The sequence below is a fragment of the Oryctolagus cuniculus genome, chromosome 7 (assembly GCF_051225735.1).
Source record: "Oryctolagus cuniculus isolate XC-2025 breed Fujian yellow rabbit chromosome 7, ASM5122573v1, whole genome shotgun sequence".
NCBI lineage: Eukaryota > Metazoa > Chordata > Mammalia > Lagomorpha > Leporidae > Oryctolagus > Oryctolagus cuniculus.
Window position 1 is genome coordinate 48,235,867 of NC_142873.1, and position 22,393 is coordinate 48,258,259.

The 22,393-nt window shown below is 49.8% G+C and overlaps 3 protein-coding genes across 18 annotated transcripts; 1 reads left to right on the forward strand and 2 right to left on the reverse strand.

Annotated features, from left to right (window-relative positions):
• Nucleotides 1-5,440: 5,440 nt before the first annotated feature.
• On the reverse strand, nt 5,441-10,055 carry CIART (circadian associated repressor of transcription). Of its 3 annotated transcripts, XM_089300001.1 has the most exons (7): nt 9,724-10,055; nt 8,884-9,235; nt 7,957-8,383; nt 7,716-7,791; nt 7,421-7,499; nt 7,198-7,309; nt 5,441-6,089 (listed from the first exon to the last, which is right to left on the reverse strand). In XM_089300001.1, the coding sequence occupies exons 3-7, from the start codon at nt 8,320-8,322 to the stop codon at nt 5,571-5,573; spliced, it is 1,152 nt and encodes a 383-aa protein (XP_089156127.1). In that variant the 5' UTR covers nt 8,323-8,383; nt 8,884-9,235; nt 9,724-10,055; the 3' UTR covers nt 5,441-5,570. The 3 variants fall into 3 exon arrangements, with proteins under 3 accessions (XP_089156127.1, XP_051713279.2, XP_051713280.2); XM_051857319.2 differs by lacking the exon at nt 9,724-10,055 and having other exon boundaries at nt 7,957-8,221; nt 8,884-9,021; XM_051857320.3 differs by lacking the exon at nt 9,724-10,055 and having other exon boundaries at nt 7,957-8,051; nt 8,884-9,001.
• Nucleotides 10,056-10,570: 515 nt separating this feature from the next.
• C7H1orf54 (chromosome 7 C1orf54 homolog) lies at nt 10,571-16,780 on the reverse strand. Of its 14 annotated transcripts, none has more exons than XR_016210633.1 (7): nt 16,538-16,780; nt 16,113-16,139; nt 14,837-14,959; nt 14,362-14,416; nt 13,843-13,980; nt 11,343-11,441; nt 10,571-10,665 (listed from the first exon to the last, which is right to left on the reverse strand). XR_016210633.1 is itself a non-coding variant. In XM_008264493.3 (7 exons), exons 1-6 carry the CDS (start codon nt 16,683-16,685, stop codon nt 11,346-11,348), a joined length of 555 nt encoding a protein of 184 aa, XP_008262715.2. In that variant the 5' UTR covers nt 16,686-16,726; the 3' UTR covers nt 10,571-10,665; nt 11,343-11,345. The 14 variants fall into 14 exon arrangements, 8 of the variants coding, with proteins under 8 accessions (XP_008262715.2, XP_069933850.1, XP_008262714.2 ...); XR_011390443.2 differs by having other exon boundaries at nt 11,343-11,444; nt 16,538-16,753; XR_016210635.1 differs by having other exon boundaries at nt 14,837-14,920; nt 16,538-16,748.
• Nucleotides 16,781-18,543: 1,763 nt separating this feature from the next.
• On the forward strand, nt 18,544-22,135 carry APH1A (aph-1A gamma-secretase subunit). Its single transcript, XM_002715601.6, has 7 exons — nt 18,544-18,902; nt 19,436-19,606; nt 19,781-19,854; nt 20,095-20,217; nt 20,370-20,497; nt 20,894-21,017; nt 21,348-22,135. The coding sequence occupies exons 1-7, from the start codon at nt 18,790-18,792 to the stop codon at nt 21,410-21,412; spliced, it is 798 nt and encodes a 265-aa protein (XP_002715647.1). The 5' UTR covers nt 18,544-18,789; the 3' UTR covers nt 21,413-22,135.
• Nucleotides 22,136-22,393: the final 258 nt, after the last annotated feature.

The window sequence follows — 22,393 nt, forward strand, 5'->3', positions numbered from 1 at the left end:
ACGTCAGCTTCTTTGCTGTTGCCTCCTGCTGAGACCCAGTAGAAACATATTTCTTATTTTTTCCTCATTGTGGAGACAAGCTCCCTTTTCTTTTACTTGTAGGCTATTCTACATACCCGCTTAATGGTTACTCACAAGTTCAGATATTGTGACTATGTGAGAACATAATTCCCTCATCCCAAACACACGCAGGCGGATATGCTAACCAAAACAAAAAGCCTCCTCTCCCCATTAGGGTAAACCAAGTCCAAAGAACCTAAATAAAGCTAGACTGGGACAGAATTATGCTTATAAACGAACTTTTATTGAGTGTCTACAATGTGCCAGGTACTGTGGATATGATTCCAGTACCTCTTGGACCAAAAGAAGATACTATGTAGACATAAAGACAACTAGCAAAACAAGGTAGTAGCATATAATAAGTGCGAAATAAATTATTTAAGGGACAGCATAATATGGTGGCAAGTCATTAGACATAGGAACTTGAGCATGTCATTTAAACCAGGGGTCTGTAAACTACTGCCTGAAGGATCAGTCCAGCTACACCTGTTTCGTTTTTATTTTATTTTTTTAAGATTTATTTATATTTATTTGAAAGAGAGATAGAAGGAGAGGCAGAAAGGAGGTCTTCCATCCTCTGGTTCACTCTCCGATTGGCTGCAACAGCAGGAGCTGCACCGATCTGAAGCCAGCAGTCAGGAGTCTCTTCTGGGTCTCCCACGCTGGTGCAAGGGTGCAAGGACTTGGGCCATCTTCTACTGTTTTCCCAGGCCATAGCAGAGAGCGAGATCTGAAGTGGAGCAGGTGGGACTCGAACTGGCACCTATATGGGATGCCGGCACTGCAGGCGGCAGCTTTACCCCCTATGCCACAGCGCCGGCCACAACACCTGTTTTTGTAAATAAAACTATTGGAACACAGTCAAACTCCTTTGCTTCAGTATTACATGCAGCTGCTTTGAATTACACAAGCAGACAGTTGGTGGTTGCAACAGAGATGTGTGGCCTGTAAAACCTAAAATATTTACTATCTGGCCCTTGCTAGATTTAAACTCAGTCTGTTTCTTCTGTAAAATAGGACTAGTATCTGCACTTTTGATCTCACAAAATTTGTCATAGGAATCAAATGGGATACAATATGAAGATACTTTGAAAGAAATGACAGGGAAAAGTAACATTTTTGAGAGCCTACTGTATACCAAACTCTATACTATATATATATGTATATGTATATGATTCCATTTGATAGTATAAAGATCCAAAGAATACCTATATGTCATGTTTAACAGAAAAAATAAGGGCCGGTGCTATGGCACAGCGGGCTAAACCTCTGCCTGTAGCATTCGCATACCATATGGGCACTGGTTCGAGTCCCATCTGCTCCACTTCTGATCCAGCTCTCTGCTATGGCCTGGGAAGGCGGTAGAGGATGGCCCAAGTGCTTGGGCCCCTGTACCTGTGTGGGAGACCCAGAAGAGGCTCCAGGCTCCTGGCTTCGGATCTGCTGTAGCCGTTGCTGCCATTTGGGGAGTGAACCAGCAGATGGAAGACCTCTCTCTCTGTCTCTCTCTCTCTGCCTCTCTGTAACTCTGCGCTTCAAATAAATAGATAACTCTTTAAAAAAAATAAAATGAGAGGGATAGGGACTGATGTGGCACAGCAGGTTAAACTGCTGCCTGCAGCGCCAGCATCCCATGTGCGTGCCAGTTGCAGTCCGCCTGCTGCTTCTGATCCAGCTCCCTGCTAATGTGCCTAGGAAAGCAGCAGAGGATGGCCCAAGGGCTTGGACCCCTGCCACCAATGTGGGAGACCTGGTTGGAGTTCCAGGCTCCTGGCTTTAGCCTGGCCCAGTCTCAACCATTGTGGCCATCTGGGGAGTGAACCAGTGGATGGGAGATTTCTCTGTCTCTCCCTGTCCTCTGTATCTCTGCATTTCAAATAAATAAATTAAAAAAAAAAAAAAGAGGGACATGAGTTAGTCATTGAAAGAGTTTAGATAACAGAAACAAAGAGGCTTGACAAGTTAAACAACATGAGAAAGAGTTTCAAGGCAAAAAGGCTTACAGTGTTCAGGATGAATTAAAAAAAAAAAAACTGGAAGGGGGCATTGTGGTGCAGTAGATTATGCTGCTGCCCGTGACTCCCATGTCCCATACTAGAGTGCCTGTTCAAGTCCTCGCTTCTCTACTTGTGATCCAGCTTCCCACTAGTGTGCCTGGGAGGCAGCAGATGATGGCTCAAGTGCTTGGGTTCCTGTCACCCACAAGGGAGACCCAGATGAAGTTCCTGGCTCCTAGTTCCAACCTGGCACAGCCCTATGTGTTGCTGGCATTTAGGGGAGTGACCCAGCAGATGGAAGATCGATCTTGATTGATCTCTCTCCCTCTGTGTGCCTTTCAAATAAAAATAATATATTTAAATAAACTAGTTGGGGCCAGCACTGTGGCATAGTAGACTAAGCTTCCTTCCAGCCACAGTGCCAGCATCCCATATCAGCACCAGTTCTTGTCCTGGTTGCTCCTCTTCCAATCCAGCTCTCTGTTTATGGCCTGGGAAACAGTAGATGATGACCCAAGTGCTTGGGCTCCTGCACCCACATGGGAGACTCAGCAGCTCCTGGCTCCTGGCTTCTTATTGGCTCAGCTCCAGGCATTGTAGCCATTTGGGGAGTGAACCATCAGATAGAAGACCTTTCTCTGTATCTCCCTCTCTCTGTAATTTTTAAAAATTATTTATTTATTTGAAAGAGTTACACAGAGGAGAGGCGGAGAGAGAGAGAGAGAGAGGTCTTCTGATGGTTCACTCCCTAGTTGGCCACAATGGCTGGAGCTGTGCCGATTTGAAGCCAGGAGCCAGGAGCTTCTTCCAGGTCTCCCACGTGGGTGCAGGGGCCCAAGCACTTGGGCCATCTTCCACTGCTTTCCCAGTCCATAGCAGAGAGGTGGATAGGAAGTGGAGCAGCTGGGACTCAAATCAGCACCCATAAGGGATGCCGGCACTTCAGGCCAGGACGTTAACACCTGTGCCACAGCGCCGGCCCCTCTGTCTGTAATTCTACCTCTCAAAGAAATAAAATCTTAAAGAAACTAGAACAAAGGAATTATACAGAGAAGAGGGACTAGGTAATTTGGACTTTTTCCTCAAAACAGTGGGGAGCCTTTGGAGAATTTGAATAGGGACAGACATGCAAAGCACTGTATTAGAAAAATTAATCTAGTTGTAAGGCAAGAGAGACTAGAGGGAAGAGAGACTATTGCTATAGTGAAAGTCTAGACCAGAGTTACAGCAGTGGAATGGGTAGGAAGAAATAGACTTTAAGAGATATTCCAAATAAAGAATAGAAAGGATTTGGTGACCAAACAGCACCAACTTTGAAGTCTGTTTCTCTAGAGAAATGACGATTCTGTATACAGCACTAATAGAAAAGGAGACTGTAAAAAAGCAGAGGGGAACATGTTTAAAGCCAAGAGTAATTTAACAGATGCTCTTGGAAAAAGCACCACCCTGGAAACCCAAGAATCCTGTATTACATATTCTGTTACCTTGAACAAATCACCTAAGTTTCTATAGTTCAAGTCATCTATAAAATGAGGAGATTGGGTTGAATTATTTACAAAAATGCCTTGGCTCTAAAACACTGAAATTTTCAATGAGTTTAAAGTGTCAAATATATAAATAGGGGTCAGCATTGTGGCACAATGGGTTAAGTCATTGCTTGTTATACTCGTATCCCATATTGGAGCACAGGTTCAAAACTGTTGCTTCTAATCCAGCTACCTGCTAATGCACCTAAAAAAGCAGCAGATGATGAATTGGGTATTTGGGCCCTGCCACCCATGTGGGAGACCCAGATGGAGGTCCTGAGCTTCAGCCTGGCCCAGAACCAACTATTGTGGCCATCTGGGAAGTCAACCAGTAGGTACAAGATCTCTTAATTCTGTCTCTTTCTGTCACTCTGCCTTTCAAATAAATAAGTTTTTTTAATGAAATATGTAAATAAAACTGCCCCGCAGAAATTTAAACCTTTAATATGCCATCTCAGGGGAAGGTTGGGCTGGGAGATGAAGTTTTAGCAGTCACCTAAGTGGAGGCAATAATTAAAGCCAGGGAAGAATAGGAAACTTGCAAGTGAAAGAACAGGGAAAAGGGCCAAGGCCTGAGCCTAGGGGAACACCCATGCTCGGGAGTAGGCAGAAGTTGAGGCCATTTAGAGAATGGTTAGTTGCTCCCAGATAGGTAAGAAGAGAATCGGGGTAGGCTGCTGTCACAGGATCCACTGGAGGAGAGTTTCAGCAGGCAGTATCAGCAGTGTCAGGTGATACAGGGAGCATCGAGTACATAGCCTCCGGGAGGGTCCCTGGGTTGAGCCGGCGATTGGGTGTGAGCTGCATTACACTGGTTCTTTGGGATCATTAGTGACTGGAAGGTGCAGCAGTGTGACAGACTGCAAGGTGTTAACGATTGAGTGTCAGAAGGGAACCAGAAAGCATATGTAAAGAATTATAGAGAACAGAAGAGAATGGGGCCAGTGAGGCTGAGACGTTCTCAAGGGGGACCTAATTCCACTTCCTGGAGAAATGTTAGCACTATGGGGAACAGACTGGAGTTACGACATAAGAAAGGATATGTGCCACAGCAGAAGTCTCACAAGTGAGAGAATCAAAGGCACAAATGGAGAGGTTTTCCTTAGAAAGAAGGTCATACTCTCAGAAATAAAGGAAGACAGTCATTCACTGAAAACAGGACGTGAAAAATGGGGGAATGATGGATGACTAGCTATGACAAACAGGCCAAGGAGCCAATAAGCAGGGGCTAGGATGACAGACTGGTCTGATGCACTACACAGGCTTAGGAGAGGAGGGAAAATGCTTTGGGTAGAAAGTGGGATAAGTCAGAAAAATACACAGGAAGTCGTAGAGATACATTCATGGACTACATTTTTGTCTCTTTAGTCTAGCGTATGTCTAGCAGCTGCAGGTTTTTGAATAAGGATGAAGTCCTGTGTCTGAGCACCCCCAACTCTGCAATTCTAGGGCATCCCTCCCTCTTCAAAACCGGCTGTCACAGGAGCTGCTTTGGCTCTTGCGCCCCTCGTCTGACACAGAAGGTATGTATGCATTTACCCACAAGTGTTAACAGCTCTCAAAGAAGCAAGGAGTGATCTCAGAGCAGAAGAACCTGCTAGTCTGGGCCAGCTGGAAAGTTACACAGGGGCGGGACACAAAGGGAAAGGTACTAGTCTCTGAGCCTGAACAAAAACTCAGTCCAACTCTGAGCCCTGTGACTGTCCCAAGGGTACTTCCCTTCCCCTTTCTCTCGCAGCACTTAACACTGTCCCATCCAGACTCTGACTTGGGGGAGCTCCATGTTTGCGAACATTCCCTTCCCTCTTGTTTTCTGTAGCTCTGAGGATAAAGACTGGTACTTGAGGCAGCAAACTGTTTAAGTAAAAATTCTTTAATCAGAAAGGTTTTTTCTTCCTTCAACACAAATCACACATTGAAAGTAAAAAACATAGATACATATATTTACAAAAAATAGAAATTCCAGAGGCTGGTTACATGCCCTGTGTTAGGGGTTGAGACAGGAATCAGGAACAACTGGAGGATGGCTTCCCATCGGCTGCTCTGAGTGTCCTATGGTTGTCTCTTTGGCCACGCTGGGTAGACCAGGAGAGGAGGGGGTACAGCCCCAGTCTGATGACAGAGTTACTGGCAAACTGTGACAACGAGGCCCCTCTCCAGATAGGTTCTTAGCCTCACCAGGGTTGGCAGGAGATGCTATAGTAGGTGGAACTGGAGTGGCTGGGGCAGAGTGGGTGAAGGGCTGCACTCCATGCTGGAGCAAAAGAATGACACCAATGCTGGTTCCAGTGCCTAAAGGACCATGGCTAAAGGAGATGGTACCTGGGGAACTTAGAGGGGGGTTGCAGATGGGAGTGGTGTGGATCCAGGTGAGGTTCATAGCTGGCCATTCTGTGAGGTGCCAAGGCTGTTTCAAAACCAGATGTTCTAGCTGCATGTGGCCCATCTTTTCCACTGGAAGTGCAGGAGAGGAAGCAGCTGAGTCACTGTGAAGGCCTGACAGATGCTAAGAGAGGGGGTAAGTGAGAAACAAACTGTGAAGAACATGTTCAGATTTTACCTCCAGCTGGTTGCTTAAACCTTTGCTCTCCTTTGCAATGCAAACATACCTTGTTTTATGTAACAGACATGTTCTTGCCAGACTGGGATTAAGTAAAATTTTTTAGTAATCAAATTATACTTTCATTTATTCAACACATGGTAGAGGGCCTACTTATGTACTACATACTACATTAGGCACTGGATAGTCAGAAGATTAACAGAATAAAACAAAGAGTCCCATTGGGCTTCATTATTTATAAATAATTCCTTTTTTAGAATTTCCTTAAAGAAAAGCCTATTCTTAATTGGAAACATCTTTTTCCCAGGCTCTGTATTTTAAGTTCTAATTTTCTACAATAAGATATTCAAAATATGTAAATTAATAGGCAAGACCCTGCTGCTTATATTTTAGTCGGTTATTCTCAACAGCAGTAACTGGTTGACTGAAAACACGGACTGGCCATTATCTACAGGAGTCTCTCCTCTCTCTATTATTTGGATGTCCTCTAAATGCCCTATTATTTGAAGAGCCAGAAAATAGGTCGCTTCCACACCAGGTCAAAGAAATCTACTCAACCTTCCCCCATGGGTGCATTCTCCCCCACCCTCAGTGATGTACCTCTTAAGACCAATTCTTGAAACTCAGTGTAAACTCATAGGCTTCCAGATTGTTTGGTGCAAGGATAATTAGGCAAGAGTGAAAGGAGGGAGAAGGAAGTTTTAGTGGCAACAGGGCAGAAAGGAACTGCAGAGAGAAGCAGAGGCACCTTCCTATATCAGTCAGTTTGCCAAGCAAAAGGCTTCTGAGGAGACAGAGAAAGCAGACTGGCTGCAACATGAGGGGTAGTATTAACTTTCATAGACTTTTCCCCAGTGATCCAAACAAAGTAGAACAAAACACATGTGGGAATGCAGTGTCCTTCAAGACAATGCAGGAAGTTTAGGCACTCCCTTTCCTGAAAAGAAACTTAGGGGTGGGGGGACAGAGAGGATGGAATGGAGAGCCCATTTCTGTGTGTACACTTCATTTCCTTGGTTTTGTCCTGCCACTTCCTCCAGTTGTCAGTTCTTACCTTGGTTAGCTGATGCCTGCTTCCACCCAGGGGTGAGTTCTGCGCAGCTATATGAGGAAACCAAGTCTTTAACATTCCTTCTACTTGAAGCAGGGTTCCTAGATAACGCTCCCTGTGAAAAGGACATTCTTAGAAAGCCATTAAGTGTGAGAAAAGACAGAAGTGGAGAGATCTCCACGTATGAGGTATATGAGGTACTGAGGAAAGAGCTAAGGGGACTTACCCCATCTGTGGCTTCTGTAAAACACCTACGATACGTTGGATCCTGTCCATTGCCACACTCTGCTGGAAACTGCTCAATCCTGAAATCAGGAGGAGGAGAGATCAAGGATTGGGATCCAAACCGGTAGTTGGATAAAGGAAGAACAGGAGGTTGAAGTTGATTCATTGGAAGTAAGTCAAAAAGTAAAAAAATAAAAAAATAAAAATACAGGCACCAAAAACTTAAGAAAATACACATTTAAAAGGGGAGAGGGTAGGAACCTAGTCCAAACGAATGCAACCAATCAGATCATTACCTCTCTCAAAGCGACCCATCTTCAGCCCGTTGAGTAGGTCTGTGAGGGGGCGTATGAATCCTTGGAGCTCTTTACACTGTAAGAAGCCAGGACAGAAGCTATGAGGAGACCAAGAATTGCTCAGGCCAGTAGTGATTCTTCCTGCACTCCAGATCTGGAAGCCTATGCTTTTCGCGTCCTTATCAACCAACCGGGTGCCTAGCCACCCCAGCACTATCTCATTTCTCCTGCTTTCTCTTACCTTCTGAGCAAAGAGCATGTCTCCCTCTGTGGTGCAACCCTGGATGTTTAGACTGGTCTCCGATTCACCATCTCTTGATCTTTTGCCGCCAGATCCTGCCAGGGGAGAAGCCAAGCCCCGCTGCTCGGGATGAGATGCTGTATGCTGGTTACTGGAAACCTTGGGTCGATGCTTGCAGCGGATAGGACCTGGGCTGGGTCGAGCAACTCCCCTGGGCCCAACAGTGTCTGGCCTGGGCCCATGGGGCCCTTTGTCCTCCCTCTCACTGTCGGAGGGAAAGCCAAAGTCACTGTTCACTGAGGGGGTGGAAAAAGAGGAAGAGAGAGAGGAGGAGGAATAGGAAGAAACGCTAGACGGAGAATCCATAGGTCCAGAAGCAGGGGCAGGAGAGCAGCTCCTGGAGGAACCCAAAGATCGGAACCTGCAACTGAAGAGCAAAGCGAGGGATCTGAGATCAGAGTCAAAAGGACTGGGGTGTACTGCACGGGGTTCTTCGCTCCGCAGTATAACCCGTCTCAGAAACAATAGGAAAAGGCATCTCCCCCGCCCCCACCTCCGCCCATCAACACACCGGGAGTGCCTGCCTGGCCCCTGCAGATCGGGTCTCAGTCTGACACAACCTGTTCTTTTCTGCCGTCAGTTCAGGGTAGAACCCGACTTGACATCTTCCCCTCCGCCCGGTGTTCCTCAGCCTGCACCCACGGCGAGCGGAGCGGTGGAATCTGGGCATCCGGACCCTTCCAGGGTCCCTCCAGGAACCGCCCCCCAGAGAGCCTGGCCTCCTGCCCTTTCCCACCCTCGCTGAGCGGGATCCCTACGCCGGTCCCCCTCTGGTCGCGCCTGCCAGGTGATGCAATCCCTCCTAAAACCAGGACCTCCGTCCAGCCCTCCCCGGCAGCTTGCCTTTCGTCCTCCGAGTCCCCTTACCTGGGTCGGCCGACTCAGCTCAGGCTCTGTCTCCGGCTCCTTCTCAGTCCCTGCCGGTCTTGGCAACCCTCCTCCGGCTCCCTCTCCGCGGGTCCCGCCCCTTCCCCCCTCCCAGACACGTGCAGCTCGGCACGTGCCTCCCCCTGCGTACACAGATCTCGCGCCCGCATTGGCCGTCCGTCCGGGAACACGTGATTCTCGTTAGCAAAGTCCACAGTCCATTTGCTGCGGCAGCCAGGGGCCTGGCCAACGGAGAAGCAGCCGCGTGGCGATTGGCTGGAAGGGCAGCATTCCGTGCTCCGCCCCCACATGCGGCTCCCGGAGAGGACCCGGTGATGAGAAAAGGAGGAGGCTGGAGACAGAGTGGAAAAGGAGGAAGCGGGGTGGGGGTGAGGGGTAAGGGCGGAGCCGGTGGCCTTAAATAGGATGGTGATGCGCGGGAGACACATGGCTCGGGTGTTCAGACACTGGTGGTGCGGCTGGAGGCGCGTGCCCCGGCCGGGGGAGCCCCCGGTTCCGCCTCCGGACCCAACTCTTGCGCCCTCCGAGCGCCTCCGCTCACGAGCGCAGCACGTGGAAACCCGCAGTGCCTGGAGTCTGCAACGTGTGCGGGAGAATGGATGTGTGACACTGTGCATCCGCTGCCTCCCCGGGCGGCCCTTCCCTCGTGACTCCCCGAGGAGTCACCCTCCCTTCCTCCTTCTCCTCTAAGTCGGGTGCCTCCTGCCCCGCTGGGTGAAGAGGGTGGGGACTGCGGCCGAGAACACCGAGTCCTCTCCCGGGCTCCCGCTGGGGCGGCTCCTCCAGCCCTCTCCTTACATAACCTGCCACGCACGTTACCAGCTCGGATGCCAGCCCGCCACGACTCTGGAGGTCAAAGCCGGTCTCGGTGGTTCCTGACTTCTCGGCCCGGGCTCCGCGGGCCCGGCGCTCGAAATCCTGATTCTGAGCACAGGGAACGGCGTGGGGTAGGTCCCTGATCTCCATTTTCGCTTTGTCCAACTACATTTTCTTCATTGACTCCCTGGAGAAGAGTCGAAAGGCTTTGAAGGCCTGAGGGCAGCAAGTCCAGAGTGTGGAGTAACTGGAAGGTCGCTGATTCGTTACCCCTGGCAGTAATCTAAGGGGTGCGATGGGGCGAAGGAGAGCGGGGCCCGGGGACTCCGTGGTTCGAGATGTGACATCGGAGCGCCCGCAAGGGGGCAGTCCAGTTCTGAGTAGGGCCCGGAGGATAGAGAATTTTAAAAATAAATAATTTTTTAAAAATTACGCGTGTATATCCCTGCCGTAGTTACTAACTGCAGGAGGTACATTGTTGGACATGGGGTGGGGTGAATATTTTCTCTATCTGTCATCTGTGTTTAACAACATTCTTGTTTTATAAGAAGAAACAAGGTTTATAAATAAACCTTAAGCCTGTTTCTCCAAAATACACAATCTCAGTACCATATCTAATAAGATAAAACAGTGGCATTGTGAGCTGTGAGACAGCCTGTTGTCTGTGACTCGTCTCCATTCTTCACAAGATTCCAAGTTTATTCCAGCCCATAGTTCCCCTCCTATTTACAGTCCTAGTTCCCGTCCACTTCCAGTGTCATCATCTCCTCTGGACCCCACCCTTCCCGCCCCCAAGTCCTGGTGCTCCTTTGAGTGCTGTGATTTTAGAACAGACTTCCATCAAGGCATAGACAGTAACCAGATTATTTCATTTATTATATATTTTATCTTCCAATTTTCTCTTGCCAGGCCCCCATCCAAAGAGTCATAGCAGCATTCTCTCACCTAAGGAAAAAAAAAAAAAAAAGCAAAGGAAGAGGGAGGGGGAGACAGCCAGAGTCAAGGGACCCAGAAAATCCCTCCGTGCCACACACCCATATGAAAACCCCCAGACTTCATATTCTGAGCTGGGATTTCCCTGAGATATCTCCTGGGAAAGACTCATCCCCTCCTCTCCTCCTTCCTCCTGTTAAATCGCTTCACCCACCATACTTATTTAGAAATTCTTTCTCTGTAATACAGCTTTTCTTCCCTTCTTTTCTCCACAATGTTCCTGTACATTTGAGAACTGCCACTTCCTTCTGCCTCTGAACTTTGCCTCCTGATCTCTACCAGGTTGTAGGACCCACCCATTTTGCCCTCTGGCACCTACCTGCCTTGAAATAAGGCCAGGCTGGAAGCAGCTCTGATTCCTCAACACAGATCGAAACCCTGGGGCTTTTTCTCTATTCCACCTGCTTCTGCTCCTAGAGCTGCTGAGGGCCTCCCAGTTCAGAAAAATTCATGACTCTTACCACAAAAGGCTTTGCCCCAACATCCCAACTTTAGGACTCTAAGATTTTTCCTAAACACAGCCCCTCTTCCCCTGCTTGAATCAGCTCAGAATGGATCAGGCAAGAAACCAGAGATCCTGGTTGGAATGACTCCTCACACTGGGCCAAGGCCAGTGGCTGTAGTCTCACCTTCTACATGAAATACATCCCTCCCTGAACGAGGACGCACGGCAGGAGGAGGGAAACAGGATTCCGCAGACCGGACACAGCACCATCCAGAACTGGACTCTGCTAAAATACAGACATCTCTGACAGTAGGCCAGTGTCCTCCTTCCTACCCCTCCCCACAGTCCCAGAAGGAGGGCCACCTCTTTTTTGTGGGCCAGCCCTCCTCCCCCTCACTTTGGGAGTCCTTTCCTCCACGCCTTTCCTCCATCCCTGACTATGCCAGGGAGTCCCCGGCTCAATTCAATGAAATTGTTAAAAATCTGTCATATGCACGCCACTATGCTAGTCACTGTGCTAGGTGCCACAGAGGGAGTAGCAAAAAGACATGATTTCTGTCCTCAGGGAATGTACAACTGTCCCTCCTGTCAATCTTCTGCTTTTGATACCTGCTGGCTCCTCCCATCTGCATCCAGTTCCCTCCAGGCTGCTTGGGGGGCTGTTGCCCTTCCAGCTGCTGCTTCTCGTTTTTCCTTACCATGTTTTTCACTTGTTTGTCTGTTCTTGTCTCCATTTCTTCATGATGTACCCCCTCTTCACCTCCACAAAATCCAGTTTTTCTCCAGCCACTCAGCTAGAACTGCCTTCGTCAGGGTTACCCATGACACCCTCCGTAGCTTCTTGGTGGGTTTTGATTGGTTGTAATAAACTTTCTGGTTCAGGCCCTATAATACACACTATCTGCCTACCCTCCGGTCACTGCTTCTCCATGTCCTTGTTTCATTCCTCTTCTTCCTTCTATAACTGCAGGCACACTCGCTGGCCTCTGGTTTTCTCTGTGTACTGGCTCAGCTGAGTGCATTTACTTTTGTAATTGTCACTTTGTACTTAGAATTCCAACCCTGACCCAGTTCAACTACCTTGAAGACACCCTAATAGGGTTGTCACCATAAATTCAGCTACCAAATTCCTAACGTCCCTCATAAACCACCCTGGCCACCCGCAGTTCACATTTTGGCCATTTTCCCAGACACCCGTGTTTAAAACCAGTAAGTTACTTTAACTCTCTTCATTTATTCTTCACTTAAGCATGACACTTCCTTCAAAATATTTCTTATTTTTTGCCCCTCCATTCATAATGCCAGTCCTGAAGTCTAGGCCTTTCCCAGATTGTTTCTGGAACAAGACAAATCTCATGCATCTGTCGCCACTGAATTGCATCCTGCCTACAATGAGATGAACGGTTTTGTTCATCCTGTCTTTACCACTCTGAAGAACATACTAGGCTCCCTGTTGCTCATTAGTTCATACTTCAGCCTGACACTTCAGACTAGAATTTGGCCCTATCTTGCTATATGTGAAATTACCAAGCAAATATTTTTATTTTATTATTGGTTTTTGGTGGAGCTAAATTTATTGAATATGCTGCAAGGAAGCAGTGGGCAGGCTGGTCAGGCAGGGGCCGACAACTGCTGCCTGAATGTTTAAAAATGCATCTTTAGGGGCTGGCACCTGCAGTGCCAGCATCTCATATGGGCACCAGTTCGAGACCCGGCTGCTCCACTTCAGATCCAGCTCTCTGCTCTGGCCTGGGAAAGCAGTAGAAGATGGCCCAGACGCTTGGGCCCCTGCCACCCGTGTGGGAGACCTGGAGGAAGCTCCTGGCTCCTGGCTTCATTATGGCACAGCTCCAGCCATTGTGGTCATCTGGGGAGTGAACCAGTGGATGGAAAAACCTCTCTCTCTCTCTGTCTCTGCCTCTCTGTAACTCTGCCTTTCAAATAAATAAATAAATAAATATTTTTTAAAAAGTATCTTTAAATTTTCAAATGTAAAACTTTGATTTTTCCCCCCAATTTCCTAGTGTTGCCCTCTACAGTCTCCCTCAGTTGCACCCTCTCCACTGTCTACCAAGCTTGTTCTGTGCCCATCGCCTGGTCAGCTCTTTCACTCTTGTATTTTTCCTCCTGATCGCTTCCATCCTTTCATAACTTCCCACCAATCAAAAGCTCATCTGTTCCTCAAGGTGAATCTCAAGCATAATCACCTCCTAAACTCCTCCCACATTAGTCTATGCTGGTCTCTCTCCTTTCACTGGCTAAAGCACTTACCTGTGTTGTATACTCTCAAACTTATGAGTAACATGCTTTTTCATTTTGTTCTAAATGCTTTATAAAAGAGAACTCCAGTTTTGTAAATTCCTTGAGGGCAGTAACAGAATCAAAGATTTCTTTCTTTTATTTTTTTTATCAGCATCAGCACCCTTGCAGCCGCAGGAATAGGTTATACTATATAGCAAGTACTATCAAACTGAAATTTAAGTGAACCCAGTTTTTCCAGTGTTTTCTATCTAAGGTTGGCATTAAATCTCAGGGGAAGATATCATGGCCAAGTTGAAATGAAAACCTGCAATGTAGTGGAGTTATTTAGTTCCACCGGGGCCTGCTAGGCCACCCCTTTGGCTTCTCCACCTCCATGGCTCAGGGTTATCTCCTCTCTTCCACCCATCTCCCAGTCAACTTACTGTATCCATCATTGCTGGTTTCACTGTATCCATTGTTGTTGGTTTCACAGTTACAGGCTTCGTGTGGTCTGCGCCTTCTGTCCCAAGACTAATGGTGGTTTCTACTGCTTCTGTTGTCACCTCCTTATCTAATGTGCCCTGTTCTCAGGAGGATTAGGAAACAGAATTATCTCCATCCAGCATCCTTAGGGATCTCCATGCAGAGTTCACCCCTTGACCCCCCCCCCCCACAAAGACTTGGTTAAGGCCAGAGACCCTCCCTATCCCATGTTCGTTGCACCCTGGACCCCTCCCAGCCCCCTCGCCCCTTGGCTCAAGAACCACCCCCTCCTCAGTGTCTCAGCAGATCTGCTTCCTTCCCAGCTATGATTCACAGATTTGTTCTGGACCCACTTCCTAGTTTCTCTTCATCTAAAAACCATTCCTATTCCTGATAATCAGTTACATTTTAACGTGGCCCAGTTTCTTTGCAACTGTGATGTATCCTGACCGTTGGGAGTGTAGAGGTCACTCACCAACCTGTCCTCCAGCTCAAACGTGGAGTAATCAATGGTGAAATTCACACCAAAGTCATCTGTGGAGGAGAAAAAAAAATCAGTAGTAACCAAGGAGCAGGGCAACTCCAGATCCAGAAATGAAAGGGGAAGAACCTGTTTAGAATAGTTTGATTTGCTCAGGTTGTAAAATGTATTGGTATAATTCAACTCTAATGAACTTTAATGTCAAAACTGTTTGTGAATTTGTATGCTTGTATATTTTCAATCTGGTATCTAAAATCATTTACAAATTTGAAAAATGTCAAGTGGTTTCAGCCATTTTCCAAAGAATTAAGGCATTCCCCTGAAAAATAGCATCCTGAGTCTTGACAGATTTTGTTCGTAGCCAGATTTCTCCCTGGCCCAGTTTGTTGCAAAGCAAAGGGCAAAGTCTCAAAGCTAAGTTTCCCCAAAGCCCCTCTCCACCCCCCAGCAGTCAGAGCCTTTCACGTACTCACCATAATTGGGGGTGATTGTGTAATAATAGGCCACCTGATAATAATCCTCTTCTTCCAGTCCTTCTTCGTCCTCATATTCTTGTCCTATTGGCACAAGAACCATAGGTCCAGCATCTGGAACGCCTTGGCAACCACAGGACATCTGAAGTTGACACCAGCTCTACAGGCTTGCTCGCTTGCTGCCTCCCCTCCAACGGTCGGGTTCACTCCCTGCCTCTGCACCCCTAAACCTTTCTCAGTCTTCGCAGCTCTGGGTCTGTAATGAGGCCTTTCAACCCGGCAACTCCCAGAACAGAAAACAGGTCTGTTCACCTACCATAAACCCAAAGGGAAAACTAAACCTAAGAAAAGTAGGAAGAGAGAGACCAGAAGTTAAAAACACCACATCTTCTGCTGGGTGGGCTGCACACTTTACTGTGCTGGCGAGAGTCCTTCTCCTATCAGTGTCTGTCACCAGGAAGAGACACACACCCGCAGGCATTTGGATTGGAGTTCTAGTGCAGCCTCACTGCTAACTAGGAGAAGAACTTTGAACAAGCCATTGACATCCGCTTTCTTAAAATGAGTCAGCTGAACTAAATGACCCATCTCCATTAGTTTTTCTTCCTTTCCAGAACTAAAAATATGTGGCTTTGAAATGAGGGAATCAAGAACTCCAGGCCTCCTGCTAAAAAGTTCCCAGAACTCCCTGCTTGCTTTCCCTCCAAACACTAATGACACAAGAATCCAGAGGAAAAGGAAACAATGAGACACACCTGGCAGACTAGGGAACAAAGGAGGGAAGGAGCCAAGCCACTCTTGGGACACTGTCACTGATGGCAGCTGGTTTTCCAAACCCTGAAAGCCAGCCCCCCGTCGATGGCCACATTCTTACTAATACAAGTTCTCTCTCCAACTCTCTGGACAAGGAGGGACCCCGCCTTCCCCTTCCTAGACGCCCCCCCTCCTTCACTCCCGTGTTATCCCTCTCTTGTTCAACTTTGTGGTGATGGAGAGCTGAGTTCAGTCTTGCTAGGCCCTTCCCGCGTCTGGGGCTCCATCCTCCATCAGCCTTCTCGCCTTTGACACAAGGATTCTGCTCTCCTGCTCCTTGCCTGGCTCAGCTGCCCAGATCTCCACTCTGCCCCCAACCGTGGACTCTGGCACAGATGAGAAAGCACGGCGACTCCCTACCACAATCCACCTCTCGCCCTCTCCTCACTTTTTATTCCCTTTCCCCTCACCCAATTTATGGTAGAAGACCTGCAGCAAAAGTTCCAGAGAGACATGGACTTACCCAGGATAAGTGGCACCGCAAGGATGGCTACAAAGAGGACATCCATTCTGGATTTTGCACACTCGCCCGTGAAAGTAAAAAAAGGAAATTACAACGTTTCCCACCAAACTCAGCCCGCCTCCCCCGCTCCTGGAGGCTGGGAGGGAGCTTGGCCACTCTGCTCCCAGGGGGCGGAATTCTCCGCCTACTCGCAGACTACATCTTCAGTTACTACCGGTCCTTGGCCAGAGCTGTTCCTCCGATGGGAAAGAGGCAAAGAGGATTTTCGCGAGCTCCCCCAGCCGTGGATTCCATCCATTCAGGACTTCCACTGCCACTACCTCCCCCAAAAAAAGCCTACCAAGAAGTTTCCCCTCTTCCTTCCTTTCCAGCGTCCCTCCCAGTCCTCAGAAAAGCCCAGGCTCCCTCTCACATGCCTAACTGACCATCACTGTCCAGACTTGTCCTCCCCGAGCCACGGTGCAGCTTCTTCCATTTCGGTGGAAATGTTTGCAGTAAGGGTGAGCCTTCTTCTAGACTGAAAATAGTCCCCTGTCCTGTGTCTGTCTTGGCTATAGAGGATGGGAAAGGCATTTATACATTGTTGTTTGAGTCTCAAAGCACCTGCTGCATTGCTTCTGATAAAAATCTCTCAGCCAAGGCCAGTTATTTCCTCTCTGCTGAGTGCTGACCTCACCTCACCTCTAAACTTCTCTGACAAAGGATGGAAGAAGGGAGAAAGCAGTTTCTCTCCCTGCTGTAGGTGGCCATGCCCCACCCCCTACATCCAGTCACCTGGTGTGACCCCTTCATTCAGGCAGAGAGACCGGGTAAGGGCCCCCAACTGCTGGTTCACTGTCCAAATGCCTGTAATAGCCAGTGCTAGGTTGGTCAGAAGCTGAGAGTCCAACAATCCAAGTCTCCTGTGGGGGTGGCTGGATACCAAGTGCCAACTGCTGCCTTCCACAGTCTGCATTGGCAAGAAGGGGAGTCAGGGGCCAGAGCTGGGAATGGGACCCAGGTACTCTGACGTGACTCTTGGCTAATTGCTGGCTCCCCCTCTGCTTCAGAATTTCTGGTTTTCATTCAGGTCAGAAGCAATTCAGAGCTCCCAGGCCTGGGGCAAGGACACAGATTTTTGTCTTTTTAAGGGAGCTCATAAGTATATGTTCAATATTGAGTATGAGGCACTATGCAAGTCTAAACAAGATGGGTTTAGAACCCATTCACACCAGTCGGAAGATGCTGTGGTCACAGGTCAGTGGAGATGCAAGAGGAGGTGCCTCATCCCTCTCTCCCCAACTCAGCCTGCTGGACTTGGAAACAGGACACCTTGAAGTCTTGAGCATTTGCCAGCATGTAAATCTATATGATTTATTCCTCAGTTCCTTTTCAGAATTTCCTGGGAAAAAATGTAAAACAGCTACGTGGGTGTACTCTTAACGCATGAGATCGTAAATCACTTCCAGAATGGAAAGGAAGCCTGGTTCTCTTTTATAGGATTCTTACAGGAACAATTTCTATAGGAGCTTTTTTTTTTTTTTTTTTTTTTGTACTTTGGTTACACTTTCAAAAACAACATTCCAGATTCCCTAGTGTTTCCTCATTCTATTCTAGGACTCTTTTTGCCTAAGCAGCTTCCCTAACAGCCAACCCCTCACCATCCAAATGATTCCCCTCTCCTATTTTGTTTCTCCCTCTCTCTTTTTTCTGTTTCTCTTTCACCCTCTCTGCAGCCTAAGGAAAAGACACCACTGAGATTCATTTTTCAGAAAATAAATAGAGGAAGTATGACATAAAAGGAACTGAGTGACTGGGGGTAGGAGGGACTGTTATTTTCCTTCAACCCACCCCTCCAAATGCCTCTTAACTTCTGAATTCCCTCTGAAAGGCTTCCTAACATTTCTGCTCCAGGCTCCTCTGGCTTCTCTCGGTTCTGTCATCACAGACTGAGGGTGCCTCAGCGACCTACGTGCTCCATGTTTCCCATGCTAGCCTGTCCAAGGAGCCTCTACTTTCAAGTCTAACCTTCATCCCGTAGGCAGCAACTCTAGCCCATTTCCTCTCATTCAAGTAAGAACAATACCCGTCCCTATCTCCCTGCACCCTCTATCCTGTGCTCTCTTTGTATTTGTCCTTTAGATTCAAACAGGATCTTCCCCCTCCGTGCAGCCCTTCAAAAAGAGGTAGGTTTGCTACCACTCTTCCCACAAAAGAAACCATGGTCAAGGGGCAACAGAACCCAGGGGTCCGTGCCCCGACCGGGCCCAGTTCCGGCCCACTCCCTTTAAAAGGCTCGATCGGCTCCCCGGACGAGATAGAGGAGCGGAGAGCCTCGGGACTACAACTCCCAGCAGGCCGCGCAGCCACGCCGCCTCCGCCCTCTCAGCTCCGCCCCCGCCCTGGGCTCCGCCCCCGACGAGTCTCCATTGGCCTTCCGGGGGTGGGGATTAGTTGGGAGGTGGCCATGGGGCTGCGGCCGGGGTTTGTCCCCTCCTCGGCTTCCGTAGAGGAAGTCCCGCGGACCTTCATCTGGGGTTTCGGTGTCCCCCTCCCCTTCCCCGGGGTCCGGGGGTGACATTGCACCGCGCCCCTCGTGGGGTCGCGTCGCCACCCCACGCGGACTCCCCCAGCTGGCGCGCTCCTCCCATTTGCCTCCCTTGGCCAAGCCTCCACCCCGCCCCCAGCTGCCCCAGCCATGGGGGCTGCGGTGTTTTTCGGATGCACTTTCGTTGCGTTCGGCCCAGCCTTCGCGCTTTTCTTGATCACTGTGGCTGGGGACCCTCTTCGCGTTATCATCCTGGTTGCGGGGTGAGTAGAGGGCTGGGGAGACGCGGGAGAGCGTCGAAGAGAGGGATGGGTTGGAGGAACTGGGGCGAACCTGGGAGCCTGAGTTGGGGGAGAGAAATCGGAGGTGAAGGTTGTTCAGGGTCAGGTCGTGGATCTGAATGATTTGCCTTTTCCGGCAATTGATTTCCGCCTTCCAGGGATTCCTCCCACGACGTCAGAAGAGGCCGAAGGCCGAGGCTCGCGAGGGGGCTGTGCTGACCTCGGCCGGCCGAGTCAGGTGCCCTAGGGGAGGACCTAGGAGTGGATACCTCCCTCTTCCGTGGACGCACACGCCGCCTCCCATCGCTCTGAAGACTCTTTAATCAGATTTCTACCCTTACCCCTGGTCCAGATTCCTGCAGATGAAGCCCTTGCTGGAGACTCTGGTCCCTGGCTCCCTGACCATGCAGAAGTCTGACCTCCACTTTTCAGGCCGCAGCCTTGGCTGAGTCCCTGCCTTGGTTTCTCTGGCCGCCCCCACCCTCGCCTGTCTCATTGCCCTTGTCTTTTCTCAGGGCATTTTTCTGGCTGGTCTCCCTGCTCCTGGCCTCTGTGGTTTGGTTCATATTGGTCCATGTGACAGACCGATCAGATGCTCGGCTCCAGTACGGCCTCCTGATTTTTGGTGCTGCTGTCTCTGTCCTCCTCCAGGAGGTGTTCCGCTTTGCCTACTACAAGCTGCTTAAGTAAGATGATGGGGTGGTGTGAAAGGGGAGAGGGGCAGCGCATCGCACTGTGGGAAGTAGGGCAGTCCCCTCCTGCCGGGGTGGTCTTGGAAGAGGAGGCACTAAGGGAGGACATGAGAGGGAAAGGAGCAGCCCTGCCTTCCCTCATGTGTCCCCTACCCCACCCCACCCCAGGAAGGCAGATGAGGGGTTAGCATCGCTGAGTGAGGACGGAAGATCACCCATCTCCATCCGCCAGATGGCCTATGGTGAGCCAAGGGAGAGGGGCTGGAGGAGGGCGCGAGAGACCCCCGGCCCCCCCTTCCCCTAGGGAAGTCTAAACATCCACACGTTCTAAGTGACTTCTTGTTTTCCTCCATCCCTGGCTTCCAGGAGAGGTGGTCTGGAGGGAGAGCAGGTGTGGGAGAATTGTGAGTGGGAGTGGAGAGGGTCGCTGGCGAGCAGGCCGTGGTGACCTCTGACACTCATGAGACCCTCCCTCCCCCCAGTTTCTGGTCTCTCCTTCGGTATCATCAGTGGTGTCTTCTCTGTTATCAATATTTTGGCTGATGCACTTGGGCCAGGTGTGGTTGGGATCCATGGAGACTCACCCTATTACTTCTTGACTTCAGGTAAGGCCCACCTCCTGCCTTGCCCTCCTGCCCTCTCTGTCCCTGGCCCTGATATGATTTGTTCCCCTTCCCTGGGAGACTTCTTTGGCTCAACGTCTCAGGACGCTGGGAGAGGATCGGGGTGGAGCTCATCCCCGTCTCCCTCCCTGCAGCCTTTCTGACAGCAGCCATTATCCTGCTCCATACCTTTTGGGGAGTTGTGTTCTTTGATGCCTGTGAGAGGAGACGGTACTGGGCTTTGGGCCTGGTGGTTGGGAGTCACCTACTGACGTCGGGACTGGTGAGTTACAGCTAGGGGCCTGAGTTAGGGAGATGAGCATTATGGCATGGTGGGTGGGGCCGGGGGCAGGCGGTGAATCCTCATTCCTTAGCATTTCGCGCCGGCCTGGGAGGAGGCAGAAAGGTGAGTATGTGGAGTGTGGCACCTCAGCATCACTGTGGCTGCTGCTCAGGGCATGTTCTGGGGAGGAGTCTGAACGGATTAGGCAGACTGTGCTTCAGAGGGAGCTCAAAATCAAAAATGCCCTTAGTCACAAGACATTGGTGCCCTAAAGGGGAAGCATGGGGGATTTGAGTGAAATATGCGGGGGAGGATTGAGCCAAAGGTACAGTGGGCAAGTGGGGATCAGGTTAGGGAAGGATGTAACTCCTTGTCTACGCCCACCCTCATCCGCAGACGTTCCTGAACCCCTGGTATGAGGCCAGCCTGCTGCCCATCTACGCAGTCACTGTGTCCATGGGGCTGTGGGCCTTCATCACAGCCGGAGGCTCCCTCCGCAGTATCCAGCGCAGCCTCTCGTGTAAGGACTGACTACCTGGACTGATCGCCTGACAGATCCCACCTGCCTGTCCACTGCCCATGACTGAACCCAGCCCCAGCCCGGGTCCATTGCCCACTCTGTCTCCTCGTTGGTCTCTCCCACCACCTTCAGGGTTTTGCTTTGTCCAGTTGTGACCTTTAGTCTCTGAGCTTGATCAGGAGCAGCCTGGGTTCAGCCAGTCAGTGACTGGTGGGTTTGAATCTGCACTTATCCCCCCCCCCAAACTGGGGACCCCCATGTCCAGGCCTCCCTGTGTGTCAGTGCTCTGCTCTCACCCTGCCCATGACTCACCCCGCTTCCCCTCTGCAGGCCGACGGCAGGAGGACAGTCGGGTGATGGTGTATTCTGCCCTGCGCATCCCACCCGAGGACTGAGGGAACCTGGGGGGGGACCCCTGGGCCTGGGGTGCCCTCCTGATCTCCTCGCCCCGTATTTCTCCATCTCCAGTTCTGGACAGTGCAGGTTGCCAAGAAAAGGGACTTAGTTTAGCCATTGCCCTGGAGATGAAGCGAATGGAGGCTCAAGGGTAGGCGAGCTTCGAGTTTCCCAGTATCCTGCCCCCCCAAGACTGGACATCTTAGTCTCTCTCTCAGGTCTCAGAGGGGAACCATGTTTGGTGTGATGATTCCAACTGCCTTTTTTTTTTTTTTCCAATTTGGGGAAGGGAGGAGGTATGTTGGAATACTTCTGACCTCCTTGGGTTCCTTTTTCCCCTCCTCAGATTGCTCATGGCTGGGCTCATTTCTATCCCCTTTCCCCTAGGTCCCAGGCCCTGGGGAAAAGGAAGGACGTGCATGTTTGGGAACTGGTATTACTGGAACTAATGGTTTTAACCTCCTGACCACCAGCATCCCTCCTCTCCCCAAGGTGAAGTGGAGGGTGCTGTGGTGAGCTGGCCCCTGCAGAGCCCCAGTGCCCGGAGGGTCAGACTCCCATGACATCGCAGGGAGGGAGGGCAGATTTTTTCTAGTTTTTAATTGGGGTGTGGGAGGGGTGGGAGGTTTTCTATAAACTGTATCATTTTCTGCTGAGGGTGGAGTGTCCCATCCTTTTAATCAAGGTGATTGTGATTTTGACTAATAAAAAGGACTTTATAATTGTGGGGGAGCTTGACTTTTCAGGGTGGGGATAACACTTTTCATTCAGACTTGTGCGCGCTTGTGTCTCTTGCCCAGCCTCCTTCCTAGCCTGGCAGCCCCTGATTGCAACACGTAGTTCCCATGCAAGGGCAGAAATCTGGGCTGGCGGTTTAATGCCGGAAACTCTGGCTTATGCATTTTCCTAGAAGCAGATTCCCTCGCCCCACTTTCCGGGATGGGACAACAGGAGTTAATCACCCCTGCTTGTTTTTCCCT

Coding starts and splice junctions, on each gene's coding strand:
- CIART (XM_089300001.1), bottom strand. CDS start 8,322: ATGGATTCTCCGTCTAGCGTTTCTTCCTATTCCTCCTCCTCTCTCTCT. Junction 7,792..7,956: donor ACATGCTCTTTGCTCAGAAG/GTAAGAGAAAGC, acceptor GGCTTCTTACAG/TGTAAAGAGCTCCAAGGATT. Junction 7,500..7,715: donor GATGGGTCGCTTTGAGAGAG/GTAATGATCTGA, acceptor TCCTGATTTCAG/GATTGAGCAGTTTCCAGCAG.
- C7H1orf54 (XM_008264491.5), bottom strand. CDS start 16,685: ATGCCTTTCCCATCCTCTATAGCCAAGACAGACACAGGACAGGGGACT. Junction 14,417..14,836: donor CACAATCACCCCCAATTATG/GTGAGTACGTGA, acceptor TCTCCTCCACAG/ATGACTTTGGTGTGAATTTC. Junction 11,445..13,842: donor AACCAGCAATGATGGATACA/GTAAGTTGACTG, acceptor TCTGTATTTTAG/CAGAGTCCAGTTCTGGATGG.
- APH1A (XM_002715601.6), top strand. CDS start 18,790: ATGGGGGCTGCGGTGTTTTTCGGATGCACTTTCGTTGCGTTCGGCCCA. Junction 18,903..19,435: donor GTTATCATCCTGGTTGCGGG/GTGAGTAGAGGG, acceptor GTCTTTTCTCAG/GGCATTTTTCTGGCTGGTCT. Junction 21,018..21,347: donor TATCCAGCGCAGCCTCTCGT/GTAAGGACTGAC, acceptor TCCCCTCTGCAG/GCCGACGGCAGGAGGACAGT.